The sequence below is a fragment of the Lytechinus variegatus genome, chromosome 2, assembly GCF_018143015.1.
Source record: "Lytechinus variegatus isolate NC3 chromosome 2, Lvar_3.0, whole genome shotgun sequence".
NCBI lineage: Eukaryota > Metazoa > Echinodermata > Echinoidea > Temnopleuroida > Toxopneustidae > Lytechinus > Lytechinus variegatus.
In genome coordinates this window covers 63,605,308-63,626,820 of record NC_054741.1, presented here as the reverse complement: position 1 = coordinate 63,626,820, position 21,513 = coordinate 63,605,308, and the positions used below count along the sequence as shown (strand labels likewise).

The 21,513-nt window shown below is 35.3% G+C and overlaps 1 protein-coding gene across 1 annotated transcript in view; it reads right to left on the bottom strand.

Moving 5' to 3' along the window:
- Positions 1–6,142: 6,142 nt before the first annotated feature.
- Positions 6,143–21,513, bottom strand: part of LOC121408610 (synaptic vesicle 2-related protein-like) — a 46,060-nt gene continuing 30,689 nt past the window's right edge. Inside the window, exons 10-16 of the mRNA XM_041600138.1 lie at positions 16,853–16,929; positions 16,378–16,485; positions 14,692–14,803; positions 13,180–13,261; positions 12,026–12,115; positions 10,761–10,874; positions 6,143–9,017 (exon numbers count right to left, since the gene is read on the bottom strand). Of these exons, the coding sequence (XP_041456072.1) occupies positions 9,003–9,017; positions 10,761–10,874; positions 12,026–12,115; positions 13,180–13,261; positions 14,692–14,803; positions 16,378–16,485; positions 16,853–16,929 (598 nt within the window). The 3' untranslated portion in view covers positions 6,143–9,002. The remainder of the gene's footprint in view (positions 9,018–10,760; positions 10,875–12,025; positions 12,116–13,179; positions 13,262–14,691; positions 14,804–16,377; positions 16,486–16,852; positions 16,930–21,513) is intronic.

Here is a 21,513-nt window from a genome sequence, read left to right as displayed (position 1 = left end):
ACCCACTCAACTTTTTTTTATTTTTAATATATTTGAAATCTATTCACATTTTCGAAGTTTTGATAATAGAGGAGCTCCTCACTAAATCACAATAAATTGTATTAACGATGACTTTATATCTCCCATAGGGAATCAAACCATTTTTACATTACTGGTCAGATTAAATTAAGTATTTAACAATTCAAATGACAAAATACAAAAGATAATAATGAGTGACAACGGTGTCGTTGTATGCCGACCAGGATGTTTGTAAAAGAGAGATTAAATGTAAATGTAATAATTTTGGGAATTTTACATTAGATTTTTTGTAATTTTCAGTTGTATGCTTGTTTCAATGTTATAAATTCGGTCAAGCGAACTTTTCAGTTTGGGTAGACTTGACATTAGACCATTATGAAAAGGATGGGTAATTGGGTATCTTCCTACATTAATAATGCGAGCGCGTAGCGAACAGATTTTTTTAATATTCTGATCTGAAACTTAATAATTTAAGCATATCTTAAATAAAGAACTAGCTGCATATCGCAATCAACACTCGTACGCGTGTTTATTAGATTTATATCTAAAAATCTAAAAAAAATCTTGGCATTTTTTATCATGAAAATGAAGCGTAGGCTGAAAATATTTGTATTCCAATCTGAAATCTGAATCAATTTAAGCATCATTTCAAGCCCTATTTATGAAAAATCTGATTATGTACCGCCCTAAATAAACGATGGGAGCGCGAAGCGTGAGCTTATGTTTTTATAATTTTCATTTTGACCTAGAAACGGGACAATTTAAGGATTTGTCATTCTATGAAAATGATGACTAAATATCTTCCTATTTTACTTTCTAAGCGCGAAATAAACCTTGTCGATATTCTTTTGTGAAAAAAGGGACATTTTGATTATTAAGAATTCATGAAAATGTTATTATCTTAATCTAATAACCATAAATGAGAGTGCGAAACTGGACATTTTAAGCACTTTTGTAATTATGAATATAGGGTGCATGGGTAGATATATTTTTAAACAATTAATGCGAGCGCAAATCGCGAGCCGAAAATTTTTCATAAAACGTCAGTAAAATGGAATTTTAAGTAGTTATAGAAATACATTAGAGGTATAGGCCTACATTACTAACCAATCAAAATGCGAGCGCGCAGCGCTAGCTGATTGGTGTTGACAATCATACCTGAACTTTATGGATCACACGAAGAGAATAGGTACTTGACAAATCAAATAATGCGAGCGCACAGCGCGGGCTGAAAATTCTGTTACTCAGATTTAAAAAAGGACATTTTACAGAGCAATTTTTGAAAATCAATTTGTAAATCAAACAAAATGCTGAAAGCTCGATGTCTGAACTGAAATATGTTTTGTATATTGACTTCAATACTTGATATTTTTAGCTCCATATCAGCCTATTGAGCAAGATATGTATCTCATTGGACATGCAATGCGAACGCGAAGCGCGAGTGAATTTTTTTGTAGTGACTTTTGTAAATGTAGTAACATGAAAGATTTTCCCCCCCCAAGTCTTCCCTTCATTTTATTTTATTCACTCGTCTTCCTCCACTTTTTCCCCCTCTTCTTTTTTTTTCCTCCTCTCATTTCCCTTTTTTTTATTGGGGGTGGGGGAATCCTCAGGGGAGCGCTCACACCCATAGCCCCCCCTTGATCCGCGCCTGCTTTCGGTAAGAAAGCAATAATAATACACGTTCTTGGAGAAAAAAAATGAATATGATTTACAAGGGTTTCTTGCTAAATAAACAATAACAATGTTTTGCACTTTCACTTATTGCAATATGTGTCAGAGTGAAGACTTATCAAAGTGACCGAAGCTGAAGTTGTATGAATACACCCTCTTAAATTTCAACATTGCTCTAACTGATCTAGCTGAATCTTAAAGAGGAATGAAATCTTTGGAACTAGTAGGCTTCTGTCGAAAAAAAAAAAAAAAAAAAAGAACAAAGAAAGTTTGAGAAAAATCGGAGAAATAATGAGAAAGTGCATGAGCATTAGAATATTGCAATCACTAATGCCACGGAGATTCTCCCATTGGCAATGCCACAAGGATGTGTGATGTCACATGTGAACAACTTTCCCTTTGATGGACTATGAAATACCCCCCAAATGTCTCTTTTTGCTTTTTCTTATGGTGATACAAACCCTTTATCCATGGTGTATTCTTTAAACATCTGTATTAAATGCCCTCCTCTAGAAAGAATACATGATCTACTGATAGATGTAGCAAAAGAGGCAGTTGAAGAGAAAAATATACCAAATGGGGAGAGTTGTTCACAAGCGACATTACACATGTTTGTCGCATTGCCAATGTGAAGATCTCTATAGCATTAGTGATCGCAATATTCAAATGCTCATAACTTTCTCATTATTTGTCCGACTTTTCTCAAACTTTCATTGATCTGTTTCTTTGATTTTTCTGTTTTCACACAAATAGACGGCGGAAACGGGGGGGGGGGGGGGGACGGGGGGACCTATCCCCCCCAAAAAAAATCGAGGTGGGGGGTGGTCCCACCCCCCTAAAATTTAGGTTGATGACCTTTTTTTTTTACCTGTGTCCATCCCAAAATTTCTGGTGGACCCCTCTAAATTTTTTGGCTTCCGCCGCCAATGTTCACACAAGCTATCTTGCTCCAAAGGCTTCATTCTCCATTAACACTCACTGACTCTCAAAAATCATTCAGTCACACACCGAACATTTAAATTAAACCAGCAAACTTCTAGACATATTTTACATTTCTATAATAAGTACTTTATTACAAATATAATAAATATACCACCAAAGTGTATATGAACGCATTTCCATAGACATACCTGATCAGTCTACACATTAACACCAAAATATTGTCATACACAGTGGAACTCAGCAAGAGACATGGGATGTTGAAAATTTGAGTACATTATATAATGCAATCTTTAATATGTGTTGTGTATAATTATGATGATGCAACACTTTGGTGCTCCATGCTTACTGCCTGTCATGCAGTGTGACACCACGATACTTCTAATTCAGTTTGATTTCACAAAGTGAATTATGATACTAAATTTAATATCATTTACAACATATTTCTCGCAAACCAAAAATACAAAGTACAACATCTAAATTAGACTTGATCTAAGTATTGCATCGAATACCAGCCCTGTACACACACAAATATTTTCCTTTATAAAAATACCTACAATTAACCAAATACCATCCTAAGTTTTACTTTACTTCAGTATGTAATTTAGGCTATAAGAAAAACACAGATAATTTATGATATTAATACGTTTCAAACAATTTTGAAGCCATTCTGTAGATATACTTCTTCAGGGGTTTACATAAATCATGCTTCATATCCCTTTGAATAATATTCTCATATTAAATCCTCTGTTTGGAGCTAATTAGTCACACTTTTCCCCTTGACACATAAATCCTCCAGGCTTTAAATACACAAACACTTTTCACTTCCAATAAAATACAACAATTATCCTATTAATAAATACTACTTTTTAAGCTGCTTAACTATTATAAAGGGTTTTAGTTTAAATAATGGTTTATGCTCAGCTGAAAATCTGTTTATTTTATGTTAACATCCCAGAACCTTATCTACATTACAAAATAAATCAACCAAATATTTACTTTCTCTCTACGAATTAGACAACTTCAAAATAGACCATTAATCATAATATTGCACGAGCCATACACCAAACTATACCCTGTAAATACATTTTCCCATGGACATACTTATTAAAAATTCATTATACATTTGATAGAAAAGAATAAAAGCAATGTTAAAGATTTCTGTACGTGCTTCTAAATATGAGAACCTAAAAAATTGTAAATTAGTTACTTCAGCTTTGATTATAATCAGCTTGACTCATTGATTTAGAATCTTGGGAATTAACATTGATAAACAAAATAATGCACATCAAGTAAAGATTTACAGGTACTTTTGCCTTTATAGTCAAACCTTTTGGATTCACAGAAATCTGGTTGCCTGGGAAGAGATTTGACTCAAAACCGAATTCTCCCTAATTGGAGTGATTCTGCCCGAATATAGCCTGATTCGGATGGATTCAGAACCTATTCGTCTCTGATTTGGGGAGTTAGAATAGGTCCCAAATCAGTGCAGAATCGCCAAGAATTGACCGCCCAGAACACCCGAACGCCCCCCAGAATCCAACCGAATTCCATCAGAATACATCCCGAATGAAATTTGTTGTGGCCACAATTTGGGAGTATATGGGAGGGCATTCAGCTGGTTTTGAACATTTCAAAACGAGATGAATCCCTCCCGATTACGTGTTTTTGGATACATTCGCAGCTGATTGGGTTCCAGTGTAATCCAATCTAATGTTAGCAGTATAAACCCTTGTTATTTTATAAATCTCCATCATTACACACTGACCATTTTATATAATACTCATATTTCATAATAATATATCAGTACTGTTAACTTACAGGTTGGCAAAATAAAAACATGTTAATGTGTGCAATTTACCCATCACAACATTTGATTAGGATTTATATTGTAATATCATAATGCAATACACAAACAATCTTTTGTTATATTCTGTATTATGCTATAACCTTCATAAAATCTACACTTATCATGAAACGTAATTGGTCGAATCCAAGACCAACATTTCAATAACCCTCAAAATCAATGTAATATGATCAGTTTCGATAGTTCCACGTGTACGATAAGGTTGGATAATATCTTAGACCACCTCAATTGATTTGGATAGATTTGAAGTACATCCAATATTTCCCTCACATTGTGAAAAGTCAAGATAAACATGCTCTGATAAGTAGGTGAAGACAAATAAAAACTTTCAATATGTGAAATGCTGATGGGCTGCTGTCACGAGTGTCCTCGGGCCTACTGCTACATGTACCAAAGATACCACAAGGTGAAGATCGGACAATACATAGAGCACACAATGAAATGCTTGGGAAGAGCGCCCCACAACTTTGGGTACTAAAGTAACAACCTTATTTTTACCTCTGCATATCGCGATATGAATGTGTACAAAACATATGAGAGAAATGGTGAAGGGGTGAAGGAATAGACAGTTTATACATTTAAACATCTTTTTATTCCAATTTTTATTTTCTTGAATTCAAGATGAATATATTTCAGAGGTTTCTGGGTAATAGAAGGTGGAATTATTCCCATGCACTGCCCTGGCCCTTGAGTCCTCTCCAAAATCCCTCTCTCATTTTCCCCATATGTTTTATACACTTCGCATGCCGATGTGTTATGGTTTACTTACTCATCGCTAGTGGGTGCCCTTACCCATGAGCATTTATCGAGCGTTTAAAAAATTACCGATCTTCCCTTTGTAGCATCTTTGCGTGTACTTAATTGGCAGGTTCTTTGGAAGAGTATTATTCACCTTTCAAAACTATTTTTGCATAGTGTGTAACTTTCTTCCTTTAAAAAAAATGTATTCACATAAGTTCCAATTCATCCTAATGGATGATACATGCATTAAAGTGAGTACAAAGCAGGGATTCAATAGGTAAGTGAGATAAAAAGAAGTTCTTGAGACTGTAATATAAAATACAGGATGATAAGCCACATGATAGAATATTTCTCATTAGCAAGACTTGGTCTTGCCATTCTGCAGTTTTTATATGGTGATGAATTTTTGTTTTAAAGATACAATGACAATTTATACATGCTATTCTGTATAAAAAGCCCTACAGGTCAAGGCAACTATTAAGTACATGTAAGTTCCCATGCATAGGAAAGTCAAAAGTGTGTATGAACAGGATGCCTGCACAGCATGTAATTTTTGTGACATAAAAAATGAATAATCTTTCACATAAACTCTGACAGATACCCTCTAAAACGATTTGCAAAGCTTCCACAGGCAGTTCATAATCTCCTATAACAAACAGCATATGGGCAATTCCACAGGTTGGTCCAAATCATGTAACATGAGTAACCGACACATTCCAAAGATTTGCCAGGAGCATAATAGAATTTCCCAAGTTTTGTTTTTATTCAAAGGATAGTCAGACTGTGTACTTTGTTGTGATAAGGAGATGTTTAGTTCCTATCAATAATAATGGAGTTACAGCTCCAAGTATGAGTCAAGGTGTCTCCAAATGTAACGTGAGTAACCGTGGAATAGCCCATATGATGAAGTAAAAGGTACCATAAAATGGTCATTCATTGAAATTATCTTGTGAATGATACCAGAGGCCTTATCCAGTTTCAGGTCATGCCTCTCTGATGCCAGGAGCAAGCATCAGATCAATGCACATCTCAACATCTGAAGCTGGAGGATAGCTCTCAAAACTGCTCCTTCAAATTTTGACTCCAGTAGCCTATTTGGCTCCTACTTATCCCCATATTTTTATTCTTTTACCCATAAAAGTAGAATGCGTCTACTTGGCCTGCAAGCTATGACACTGCTATTAAAGCGGCCTGTCATTGACAAATCATGGGGAAATCGAATCAATATGAAATTTGCAAAGGGCCAATTGATTTGCATAACATGATCCGTCCGTCATGAACCTGTCGGACTGATGCGATAAAAGTTCGGACAGCACAAATTTGTTCCGAACTCGTGATCGTTATTTACTTTGGGTCGTCGCAGTTCTAGTTTCCAACAATCCCAATTCCTAGACTCTTAGCAGGTCTCTTGATTGCTAAACAAAAATAAATAACTTCTGTGAAGTTACATGTTTCATAGTGCAAACACGCAGTTTATTTCTGGTTGGTTATTCTACTAACTATTGCTCTCCTATATTAGACCTCCCAGATATGCCGGCGTCTATTACATAACACCCCCAGGCATGCAGCCGACTGAGAGGCTTAAATCCCTTCTCTGTTCTGAGAGTAGCCTTGGCCTTGATTTCCCAATGATTTGTCAATGGAAGGTCGCTTTAAAGCTCAATAGTTGTCAATACACAGTAGCATATCTTGGCTACCCATGACAAAGAATAACAGCCCAGTTTGTCATATAAACAACTTTTGATTACATTCATATATTTTTGGTAATACATATAAGCAAAACATAGATCTCATAATTCTCATTTATTGTATAAACATAGACCATTTGGTGCTAAAATATACATACTAGATCCACATACTATCAAAACACACACCGAACATTAGTACTACTAGAAACACCATTCTACTGAAAGCTCACCATTCACTAACATACATTTACATATTATTGCCTTTTCTTGCTTTGGATAAATACATTCAAGTGTGTGAAATGTGTCAAATGAATCATGCTTAATTAACATACTCTTTATATCAATTTGAAATCGTATATGTTGATCTGTAATAATTCATTTTTCATTTCTATGAGACAAAATATATTTTTTCATGAGTATTTCAATAATATTTGAATTGATCTAAAGTACATTTACAGCTAACATTCAGTACCTATTTTCTTTTCTTTTTCACTTGATAAGTGAAAATAAAATTCAGATATGGAGACATACAAATAACCCTCTGTTCAACTTCAGCATTCTTTTTCAAGAGGAAGATCTTTTAATTTGGTTATAATACTAGCGCTACCCTGGACTTATTGACAAATCCATTTTCATTATCTGAATTCCCCAAATATATCAAATCTTGCAGCCTCTCATTACATGCAGTCAATGTGTATTTCAGTATTTTCCTTACTGATGTAAAGTTGCCAAACTTAATTCATGAATACCATTACAATTCAAAGAATACAAGATATTCATTTTCATTTCACCCTATGGCAGTTACACATAAAATTGAAAAAGTTAAATTGCATATGGTACATGTGTGACCTATAGTACAGAGCATCACATCCCCTTTTCAATTTGCAAACATGAAATAAAAACACATACAAGTATCTAACTGAGAATAGCTTTGGAAAAATACAAATAATGGTAGTGAGAAGGAAAATTGCCATACAAAAATCTTTTGTTTTCATCCTTCCCTCCATCACCATTTCTCTCCCTTCTCTTTCCCTCTCTCTCTCTGTCACTCGTTCTCTTGCAAATGACATTAAAAGAAAGATTATGATTAAATTCATAATCTACCAAAACTGGCAATACTCAATGAAATTTGACAGGGGCAAGTGGCTTTTTGCAGTTAATAAAGGAAATCACTGTTAGACAGCTACATTGTTGCCTTCCCACACAAAGGCTTCGCCTTCCTGCACAAAGGCCGTTAGCACGCACTGCACGTCGCCTTCCTGCGAAAGGACCTTTATCGTGCAGTTAACAGTATGCGCAAATGGCTTTTGTGCGGGAAGGCGATGTGCACATTTTTCTAGGACCTTCCACAACAACATTTGGAATTAAATATCATGTTTTTGAACACACAGCTTTAAGCACTTGACCATAGGCTGATTTGAACACTTGATTGTACTGATTTCCATGCACATTCAAGCATACAAATCAATTTTACAATCAATCTCTAACCTTTGTGTACTGTTACAGGCCCCTGGAATGTCGGGTGCTGAGCAGTACTGAAAACATATTTTTGTGATATCAGAAGTGGAATGTTTTAATAGCTCTCTATGATAAAAATGGCTGTTTGATTTGTTTTTTTTTTATCAAAGCAAGCATGACATTGTTGCATACTGCCTAATTCAGTTGTACTTATAGAGTAGACTCTGGACAGTCAAGTCACAACTTGTAGTCTGATTTCTTTAGTTTCTATTTAAGATCACTGGCGAAGGCTTTACCTTTAGTACAGTGGGGATGTGATTAACTGTCTTATCCACCAACCTAAACAGCATGATGTCAAATGTCTACACCAATGTTATATCATTTGAAGTTGCTTTCTCTTTATTCTTGCGGTTGACTCAGATAATAGCATCAAGAACAGATTCAATTTGTTTATTTTCTATGCTATTGTGATGTATTTTACCTTCTCAGATCCAGTTTGCCTCTGATTATGTTAGGAGGTGCTTTAACAGAGAGGTTTGTGATGGTGAATTTCTTTCTAACATAGAATCCATGAAGATCGTCTTCCAAGAGTGATGCTTCATCAGGATTCTGACTGGTTATTGGTTGGATGACTGAAACAAGATAAACAAATAAAACCATAAGAACATACAAACTCCAGACATCTTTCAAATAGGGTGAATAGCCGATTGGTCTACACCCACCTCATCTACTTACCATTTGGTCTCATCTCACACGGTCTATTCTTATTTTGTCTTCAACCGTTTCATCTCCTAACCATATCATTTTGAAAATGAGCCCCTTTACCACTTACCATTTAGGTTAGGGTATACACATTTCGTCTGATATCCATCTGGTCTACCTTAGGGGGTGTTGCAAGAAAACACTTGAAATCAATTGCGATTTTCAAATTAAGAGATCAATTCTAGCTGAAAAAATCAGACTGCACTCCATGTTGCAAGGAGCAGAAAGGCAATCAATCACAACTTTACAATTGATTGCAAGAAAAAAGAATGATTTAGGGACCAAAAATAGACTTCCAATTAATCGCAAGTTTCTTGCTGTAGACAAAGTGGAAATTTGAACTGGATATTAGACTAAAATGAGAATTAGACTAAATGGATATAAGACTGAGTGTAGTGCAGACCAAATGGCAATAAGAATAAATTGACAATAGAACAGAGTAAAGCTTTCATGGTATTAGAATATCTGATAAGTAGTACTGCTTTTGAATTGAAAATAAACCATCAAAATGGTCCTCCATCTCCCACCAACACTCCCAAGAATTTTAACATGTACACTTTCTCGTATTTTTTCTTCAAATTGTAATAGATTTTTATTCTAGTCCATTTAAACATCATGTTCAATTTCAAGGGATGTTTCACTGAGTACGGCAGATCTTCCCGCCTCACACCATCCGCAAATACAATCACTTCCATGCAAAATGTCAGGAAATATTGTAGGCATTTATTTGACCATGAATCCTTTAAAAACATCTTTTGAAATCACCACATGATAATTCCACCATACATACATGCAAACCCTGTTGTTACGTTTGCTCATTATAATTTGGAATGCTCTCAAATGATCATGACTTCTGATGCTTCATGAAGAGAAGAATGGTGAATTATTTTATGGAATAAGCCTGTTCACGATTGTAAACTGCGCACGAGCAGAAAAGGGTCATTTGAGATGAAGGTGGCTTTCAAATTCACTGACATAGGCATTTGTGATTTGATGATTATTCAAGTATTCCTTTCAAAATATTCATTTTATCACATCCAAGCTGAAGAGTAATAAATAGAGCCTTCGTAATCACTGGTATTTGACAGAAGCCTAAACAATAGTCAAATGTGCAAAAGGCAGACATTAAAACAGATTTCCAAACTTTATCCCTGATGTACTATTCTAGTCACCTGGTCTATACAATACCTTTTGTTCTTAGAATTTGAATAAGTACTTGGTGTCCTACCGGTAAAGCTTACCATGGTCACATTTGTTCTACGGCGGCCGTACGGCGAGTCGAAAACAGCCGTTTTATCAATTTTGATTCAAACCACCTATATGTAGTTGGACAACAAATTTTAAAACGGCTGTTTTCGACTCGCCGTACGGCCGCCGTAGAACAAATGTGACCATGGCATTAGGCTTACACAACATCTACATTTGAAAATGATAGTGCTTATCCTAATGAAAAATCACAAAGGTCATTTGAGAAAAGTTGATCATGAGCTAACCGTGAACTGGCTTATTGGTGTGTATTTAGCTCCTACACATAGGACCACCAGTCCTTTATTTACGGATAGCTTTAAGAAACACCCTTGGAAATTCTGAATATTTCTTTTTTCTTTGCTTACCTGCATAGCTCTGCCTTTAGTCTCTATGGGAAGAAAAAGACATGCTATTCCACCAAAGACACACACGGTCCCATACACACCTACAGTCAAGTTCTTTGAGACTGGAAGAAGTACCTATCAAAATATGAAGATAAAAAGATAAATTAGCAACCGCCATAAGGGATTTTATTATTTTTCTTAATAAAGTAACTTCAGACACTTAATCTTATCAAATTCTGTGATAGTATGTCAGAGAGTTTACATCATTTGTATTAATTTATGTTAACAAAAAAAATGTAGAAATTTGTGAAATGGAAGAAAATAATTGTTTATTTGAATTGAATATGAAGAATGTATTCCAAAATTTTAGTGAAAATCCATAGTTAAGAAGAGGTTTCATAACAAAAAGAAACAAAAAAATCTGCATATTTTGCTGATCCAACATTCTTGATTTACAATAACATTTTGAATAACCAAAAAATTAATGTAGGCTTTACAGAGGAAAACAAGTGTGAAAAGAAAAAAAGGATTTGAGAAGTAAAACTCAGATACGGCACATAAAGCTGCAGTTAAAACAGTGCCATCTCAATACCTTACATGTAACTACCTCATGGCATCAATGCACCTTTAACCTGTGTGCAAAATGATGATTTTTTTTCTAATATCTACAACATTCATACAACACTTTTTTGCTATTAAAGAAATAATAGATTTTTAATAAGGTTCTAGACACTCCTTTTTTTAATAGAGTTAAATGAACATTGTGTTTTCAAAGCAAAATTCACAATATATTTCTGCTAGTTTGATGAAAGGGTATATTGAACTTATCCTAATGTACATAGCCCTAAGGCAAGAGATTCCCCATGTTCGGAGTTAAGTGCAGTTTGGAGACCTTTTAAACAGGGTTCCCAACTTTACAAGAGAACAAAATTCCCTGATTTTTCCCTGATGAAGTTTAAAAAGATGCTACTCTAAAGGCATGGGGCGCTACTCCCTTTTGGCTTTTTAGTGTACATAATCATGTTTAAAGTTAGAGGCCTTATTTAGGTCATGTGCTACAGCTACCAGTACTTGTATTGTAGTCAAACTATCATAACCAGTCATTCAATGGAGGTTGTTTTGATATTCAACAAAATATAACAGAGTCTGACTGACTACCATGCTTTCGACTTTTGGGCCTTCCCTAATTTTTTCTGACTGGAAAAAAGTAAAATAATTTTCCCTGATTTCCCTGATGGGCTGGGAGCCCTGTTAAAGTGCTCATCAAGTATGAGGTCACAACCTACCTGTGCCACAAATGGGGTAATGATAGCACCTATTCTTGCAGCAGCACTGCAACTACCAAGACCTACTGCTCTAGTGGTGGTTGGATAGACCTGTAGTACAGGAATACAAATCATTAATACTACAAATACACTCTTAATTTATAAATAGAACTATTATTGGGATACATTTGAGACCCTTTTGAAGGGCATTTTCCACTACAGAAGAGCTGTTCTAATATTATGGAAAGTTCAAATCCTTTCTAAATATTAAGTAAACAAAACAAAAACAAATACGAAAAAATCAATACTGTATGAAAATATTGGGTGTTCTAAGCTGAATGGTCATCTTATCTATTTTTTTTCTTCTTATACCAAATGCCTGAAAGTTTTAATATACATAACGTTATATCAATCAAAATGGCTTTATCTATTAAAAACAGGTATGATGTAAAACAAGATGGTCTGCGAACCACAAGTCTCATCTGATTTTGTTATCAATGAAATATGCAATATGATCTTTTGACCCCTAAATGACCTTTGACCTTATCATCCTCATAAACATACACATGGTTCTACTGAATGATAATTTTTACTAAGTTTAAACTCAATCAATGCAGAAATAAAGAAATGAGAGCAAGTTGAATAAAAACTTGACCTTCTGACCTTTAGATGACCTACGACGCCATCATCCTCAACAACACACCTGTGGTATTACCCGAGAATCATTTCAACTAAGTGTGATCAACATTGATGCAGAAATAAAGAAATCAGTGCAAGTTGAACAAAGACTTTTAAAAGAATGGACATTAACTCATATTATTTGACATTTTCTATGTAGGCACCAGTCAATGTGAAGAACCTCTTAACAGAATTTTCATTTTTTTTAGGTGATCTCCAGGCATTGGCTGGTGCTCAAGTTATATTTCTCTTGTAATGAATCTATTGTATCTGTCATGGTTGTTAAAATCTTGCCTGGAATGAATGAATGAGTAAATAAAAAAATAAAAAAAATATAAATAAATAAATAAATGATGGAAAAAATACATGTGTACATAAATAAATAAATAAATATACAAAAAAAAATAAATACATAAATAAATAAAAGAAATTGTGGAATATATGATGCATGGGAGGATAAGGGTAAAGCATGGTTATACATATGTTCACATTCTCACCTCTGGGGTATATACATAGGCTGCCTGGAAACACCCTGAGATAAATGCTCTTGCAGCAAAGAGAAAAATAGTCAACACCGTTCTGAAAAAAATAGGAGAATATATACTTTGTTTGCAAGCTTATAAAGCACCCTATGAATGTACTATTAGATTGGATATATACAAGTAAATTAATATTATATACAGTAAACATAATTCAATGCTAATTGAAATTTATAAATCATCTTTAAAAAAATACAGTAGTTATCTTTTTCATAATCAAGTACACAATTGACACAAATAATTCAAGATTTCATCGCCTATTCAGAGGAAAGCTGGCCATGAAAGAGGGTCTTTAATTATACCATGTGAGTAAAAAAAAACTTGACACCTCACAAATTCATAATTTAAGGGAAAAGTATGTCATGAACACATAATTATAATATATGGCCTAAAAGAGAACGTTCTCCCAAATAATTTGATACCATATTTATGTGGTATGTGTTAACGCTTGGATGATTTAGAGGTATTCTTTTGCAGCAATGTAAATTTTGATTTGTGCCAAAGTAAGGCACAACTACAATTAATGAATTCTGGGCCCCATCATACAAAGAGTTACATTTGATCCAATCAACCACAACTACGGAAAGCCAGCAACGTCAACATCTGAAATACATGGTCATTCAAAATATTTTCTACACATGATGAATATTCATACATTCATTGTTTCTTGACAATTCAGTATGCTTCTTTTTGTTTTCAAAGGACATTGTGCAAATTTCCTTAGGAAAAAATCGATTGCTTTGATGGATTTGATTGATTGAACATTGATGGATTTCCATATACTTAAGGTTGATTGGATCAATCATAACTCTTTGTAAGACGGGGCCCAGATGGGGCCAAGGGTTGCATTAAAATCCATTTCAAAAGAACCTTTTCAGTAATTATACATTACTTTATATTATACATTACATTATAATTGTTTAAAAAACACTTTTTTGGTATCAATTCTTAAGTTAATTTCATTGAAAAAGAATTTGCGGATATGTTTAACACCTCATGTAGGATTATGATATCATTGGCATCGGGGTTCATTCACTGCAGTCATGCCTTTACTTTGGCCCAAATCAAAATTTACATCACTGCAAGGAATACCTACTGACCATCCAAGCGTGAAGACATACAACATAAATATTGTATCAAATATTTGGGAGAAGATGCTCTTTCCAGCCAAAAATTATGTGTTCATGACATATTTTTCTTAGATTGGGGATTGTGTGGTGTCAAGATTTTTTTTTCTCCCATGGTATAATACAAAGAATCTGTAAAGTAGTAAATAGAAAGACTCTGGGGTAGCCGGTTACTTGCATTTAACAGAAATTTTGTTTTATTGCTTTAAGAGCTATAGAAATACATATCATTACATAATCCTTATTGTCATTATAATCATTGTTATGATCATTTAGTACTCTATATATACGAATGCTAAAAACATAGAATTTTCCCATAAGTTTGACAAATGAGCAATCTTACCTTGATGTACACATGAATATGAGGAATGTGAAGAGAGAAAAACAGAGGAATTCCACAGCCATGGTCTTCTTACGTCCAAGTAACTCAATGATCAGGAATGTTATCACAAGTCCTGCAAATCAAAGATATGAGAGATACAAAGGAATGTTGGTAGAGAGAAGAACCAAGGGGCTAATAAAGACAGATTCATATGAAACATGAAACCTATATATCATATATAAGACTAGAAATTTAATGTGTCCATAGGACAACATTCTTTACTTCATCATTCTGAAATGAAGATAAATCCATCCAATATCATAAAGATAGCAATTTGAATATATGATGACCTGTGACTTTAAACCTGACTCTGAATTCCATCTTACTTACAAGTATCTTATTCTTACAAAAAAGAAGGTTAAGATTGTGATCTCATTTCACACTGCATGCAAGCCAAAAATATCTTTACATCCATTATTTGATATTGCTTCATCAAACAGAGACTGAGCATCATAGCTAGACATAGGCTTGCAATTACTGTGCACTTTAGAAAACAAAAAGTAACAAGTGGAATGCCTCTGGCCGTCTCACCTGCATCACGCGATTCAATATAGCAGCAGTGCTGACTTTGAAAACTACTCTAACTCGCACAAGATGTTCAGTGATACATGGTTACTCTTATGTCCACTTTTTATGAACTAGACCAATAAAATTACAGAGATATGATGGTTATTCAACAAAAAACCCCAACATGGCCAAAGTTCATTGACCTTACATGACCTTTGACCTTGATCATGTGACCTGAAACTCGCACAGGATGTTCAGTGATACTTGATTACTCTTATGTACAAGTTTCATGAATTAGATCCATAAACTTTCAAAGTTATAATAGTAATTCAACAGATACACCCAATTCGGCCAAAGTTCATTGACCTTTGACCTTGGTCATGTGACCTGAAATGCGCACAGGATGTTCAGTGATACTTGATTACTCTAATGTCCAAGTTTAACGAACTAGACCAATAAACTTTCAAAGTTATGATGGTAATTCAACAGATACCCCCGATTTGGCCAAAGTTCATTGACCCTAAATGACCTTTGACCTTAATGAGACCTGAAACTTGCACAAAATGTTCAGTGATGCTTGATTACTATTATGTCCAAGTTTCAGGAATCAGATCCATAAACTTTCAAAGTTATGATGGGAATTCAACAGATACCCCCAATTCGGCCAAAGTTCATTGACCCTAAATGACCTTTGACCTTGGTCATGTGACGTGAAACTCATGCAAGATGTTCAGTGATACTTGATTAACCTTATGTCCAAGTTTCACGAACTAGGTCCATATATTTTCTAAGTTATGATGACATTTCAAAAACTTAACCTCAGGTTAAGATTTTGATGTCGATTCCTCCAACATGGTCTAAGTTCATTGACCCTAAATGACCTTTGACCTTGGTCATGTGACATGAAACTCTAATAGGATGTTCAGTAATACTTGATTAACCTTATGGCCAAGTTTCATGAACTAGGTCCATATACTTTCTAAGTTATGATGTCATTTCAAAAACTTAACCTCAGGTTAAGATTTGATGTTGACGCCGCCGCCGTCGTCGGAAAAGCGGCGCCTATAGTCTCACTCTGCTATGCAGGTGAGACAAAAATCATTGCACAAGAATAATGAACTGTTGTAGTTTGCAGCTTACCGGGTAATTCAGCCAGCGTAGTCCAGAGGAGAGAAACGTAATCGGCCGTAGTGAGTGTTTTACATTCATCAAAGCATCCCATGTCATCAGTCGCTGTCTTTCCTGCACCTGAAAAAGGAAGTTTGGGTTCATTTCATTCTCACGCATCATTCTCACATGAAGATGTACAAAAGTGAACAAATTGAATATCATACATCCAAACAAAAGCAAATGGTAAAGATAGAGACAAGATGAATTAAAAAAATTGAAAAGTCTTCATGCAAGATTTCAACCCTAACATTTTTATGTTTATATCATATTGTTAAAATGAAAACATAATTATAATCTAATGAAAAAGAAAGTCAGATTTAAAACCCCCCTCACATTCATTAAGAAGAAATATAACCAATATAGAAATATCCTAACTATTCCATCATCTTAACCCATTTCCTAATTCAGAAGTATTTTTCATCCCCAGTAGATATTAGACCCTTACCTGAGCAAGAATCTCCATAAGCAAACAGTTCTGTACTGAGCAGAACCAGACCATAGTATGAGAATGCATTGGCAAACCTAGAAAGAAAAAGAAAAGTAGAAAAATCTGATTATATGGTATTCTTATAGAATGGCTGCAACCATATACCTACATTTTGGGTAATTTGTTATCACTAGCTTGAATATAACACGGCCGTGATCTGGCAGAACTACGTAAGTCATTTTTTGGCGTTTTTTAGTTTTTTAGTCTTATAATATTGAATACGCTCTTTCATCTGTCAAAATTTCAAATTCTAACTCCAATTATTTTGGGAGATTCGAAACCCAGTTTTTGTAAAATTCTCTAAAAAATCACTAAATTTAAAAGGCAGAACTATGTAAGTCGACTTACAAAAGTAGTTTTTCAAGCTTTGACGAGAATTAAAAGGCAAAACTATGTAAGTCTACTTACGTAGTTTTGCCAGAACAATAGCCGCAAAAGAAGAAGGTGATTTATCAGGCAAAACTACGTATCTCCCATGCATTTTACCGGTCGCTTTTTTAAAACATACGCACTTTTGCCTGATAAAATCGATGACACACTCCGAGCTTTTTATCAGGCAAAACTACGTATGTTCTAACTTATCAGGCAAAACTACGTATGTCACAAGGTACGCGGCCGCGTGGCAAATGTTTATCAGGCCTACGTATGTCCTCCGCATGGCAAAGTTTTATCAGGCAAAACTACGTATCTCTAACTTTGCCATGCGGAGGACATATGTAGGCCTGATAAACATTTGCCACGCGGCCGCGTACCTTGTGACATACGTAGTTTTGCCTGATAAACATTTGCCACGCGGCCGCGTACCTTGTGACATACGTAGTTTTGCCTGATAAGTTAGAACATACGTAGTTTTGCCTGATAAAAAGCTTGGAGTGTGTCATCGATTTTATCAGGCAAAAGTGCGTATGTTTTAAAAAAAGTGGAAAATTAGAAGATTAAATGAGTAAATCAACTAGTTTTTGGTGCCAATAGCTTTTATAAGTTCCGCAGATCAAAGGAAAACAAAAAAAATCGATATACCATTTTCCACTTTTCCAAGAAAAGCAAAAGAAGCAATGTAAAATATTCAAGCTCGAATATCTCGGAATGGCAAAAAAGGAGATACGTAGTTTTGCCAGATCACGGCCAAACAGCATGGTGATACATTTCACTCACCCCTTCATATAATTACTTCAATCCATACACTATTTCATAAAATGGGCAGGTATGTTTTCATTGTTGAAGAATTTGCCATTCATTATATCTGTCTGGCAATGATTAAAGATGTGCACAGGCCTCGAATATCGCCAGTTTTAGGGAAGGCAATTTTGGGGTTTGGGAGGCACTTTCTCTCGATATCTTTTCAAGGGCAAGTTAGAAGGACATCAAGGAAAAATCCAAAGAATTATGAAAGGGCATTAAAACTTTTATTTTTCGGTATTGGATTTATAATACCAGTATTAATATTACATTAAATCAACTAAAAATTACTTTTATTTTTTACGAAGGCTATTTTTAGATTTTCCCCCTGAAAATAGTCACCCTTAATGTACTTTGTGGTGGCTATTTTGAAGGTCATAAGGGCTCTTTTTTAAAGGTTGTATTTCTGTTCCATGATTTGAACTTACTTAAATTTTAAGCAAAGTCAAACATAATATAGTCTACATGTAGAATATTGCAGACATTCTGCATTTCAGACACACATGATTCATTCACTATCACTTATTTATGTAACTAATACTAAAAAAATGCAGGCATGAAAAGAGTTTAAAAAAAAACACATTTTTTTGTACATTTTTTTGTACATTTTTTTGTATAGTCTCAGCGAAAAAGCGGAGCGACATGACCAAGCGGGGTAGAGAGTGTAGGAAATATGAAAGGAAGAAAACTTGAAGGAATACGAAAGGAGAGAAAGAAAGAAATTATGACAGAAAAAGGAGGAATGAAAGAAAGAAAGGAGAAAAGAAAAAAGAAAGAAAAAAAAGGAATAAACAAATGAAGGTAAGAAAGAAAAATTAAAACAAAAGAAAAAAAGAAAGGAAAAAACTAAAGAAAGAGGAAGGAATGTATGGGACAAAAAAGAAAAGAATAGAAAAAAGGAAGGAAAGAAATGAAGAAAGAAGAAAAGAAAAAGGAAAGAAATAAAATAAAGAATGAAGGAATGAAGGAAAGAAAAAAGGAATGAAAAGAAAGTAGGGGAGAAAATATAGGGGGGGGAGGAAAGAAGAAAAAGAAAGAAGATAAAGAAGAAAGAAAATAAAGAAAGAATGAAGGAAAGAAAGAAGGAAAATAATCAAGAATGTAGAAAAGAAAAGAAAAAGGAAGAAATGAAAGAGTGAATGAGGGAAGAAAAATGAAAGATTGAAAGAAAGAAAGAACAAGGCAAACGCCAAGCGTTGTCTCGCCTGCATATTGCAGTCATGAAGAGAATGTATGTCAAAACTATGCTATATGACTTCCGAGGCTGTCAGCAGTTTAGGGGGTGAATTGTGGTTCTGACAGTTTACATATGCAATAATGCTATAGGCCTACTTTATCCCTAGGAAATGAGATAACACTAAGAATGCTGTTAATACTATGAAGCTATAATGATTTCCATGGAAGTAAGGAAATGAATGTTAGTGAAAAAGAATGTAATTCATAATAATGTGAGTGAAATAGTAAAATTGAATTAATTATTAAGGTGTTATGGCAAACTTATTGTCATGGAAAGTTCATTGACCTTTGACCTTAATCAAATTCAACTCACATTCGAACTTGACCTGCACCTTCAAAAGATGGACCTCTTGTATGAATTTGGCAATCCTACCTCGAAGCTGTAGAAAGTTATTGGGTGTACAACACAGCACAGTGCCAGTCATGGAAAGTTCATTGACCTTTGACCTTTAACCTTATTCAAATTCGACTCATATTCGAACTTGACCTGTGCCTTCAGGAGATGGACCTCTGGTATGAATTTGGCGATCCCATCTCGAAGCTATAGAAAGTTATAGGGTGTACAACACAGCACAGTGCCAGTCATGGAAAGTTCATTGACCTTTGACCTTATTCAAATTCGACTCATATTCGAACTTGACCTGTGCCTTCAGGAGATGGACCTCTGGTATGAATTTGGTGATCCCACCTCGAAGCTATAGAAAGTTATTGGGTGTACAACACAGCACAGTGCCAGTCATGAAAAGTTCATTGACCTTTGACCTTATTCAAATTCGACTCATATTCAAACTTGACCAGTGCCTTCAGGAGATGGACCTCTGGTATGAATTTGGTGATCCTACCTCGAAGCTGTAGAAAGTTATTGGATGTACAGCACAGCACAGTGCCAGTCATGGAAAGTTCATTGACCTTTGACCTTATTCAAATTCAACTCATATTCGAACTTGACCTGTGCTTTCAGGAGATGGACCTCTGGTATGAATTTGGTGATCCCACCTCAAAGCTGTAGAAAGTTATTGGGTGTACAACACAATTGTTGACGACGCCGCCGATGACGACGCTGCCGACACTGGAAATAGTGATACCCATGTCTTGCCCCGCTACGCATGCGAGACAAAAACAAAGAAATTGTCGGATACATTTTCGCTCAAAAAGATAGGCCTATAGTTCCTATAGTTTAGAACAACCAAGTTTATCAAAACACACAAATGCATATGTGGGACTGTAATGTACTTTGGACTCTACTTTTACAACAAGATCCAGAATATTATCTCGAGTCTTCAAGAGGTCTCCTGTCATTCCTCCGATATTGATGGAGAAACAACGTCCAGTAGACTTTCCATCTTCGAACCTGTTACGGTTTCTGAAGTTCAGAAGGAGATTCACAAAAGCCCTTCGAAATCATGTCTACTAGATCCTATCCCAACGTATCTTGTGAAGGACTGCATCAAAGAGCTTGCTCCATTCATAACCAGACTTATAAATCACTCTTTGTCTTCCGGAGAAGTACCGGCAGCATTCAAACAATCGCATGTCTTTCCTCTCCTGAAAAAAACATCACTGGATCGCAATGACTTCAATCATTACCGTCCCATTGCGAACTTGCCTTTTATCGGTAAGGTCCTTGAGAGGATTGTTGCTGCCCGAATGAGGTCACATCTTGACGATAATAGCCTATTTCCTGCAATGCAGTCCGCTTACCGCCCATGCCACTCCACTGAAACAGCCCTCCTAAAAGTCACTAATGATCTGCTGCTAGCTATAGATAAAGGACATGAGGCTGTTCTGATTCTGTTGGACTTCTCTGCAGCATTCGACACGATCGACCACACCACAATGCTACAGCGCTTCCATTGCAGATACGGTTTTGACGGAATGGTCCTGCAGTGGCTCAGTTCTTACCTAGAAGATCGAACGCAGGTTGTAGCTATCAACAATGTGCAGTCGAACCCATTTCCCCTTCCATGTGGAGTACCGCAAGGGTCCGTCATGGGACCACTCGACTTCATATTGTACACCGGACCTCTGACTGATGTCATCAATGCTCACCAAGACATTCAGCACATCATGTACGCTGATGATACACAGTTATATGTCATCTTAAAGTCTAGTGAGGTTGCAAGTGGGATGTTAAAACTAGAAGAGTGTATATCTTCTGTGAAATCCTGGGCTACTAGAAATCATCTGAAGTTCAATGGTACCAA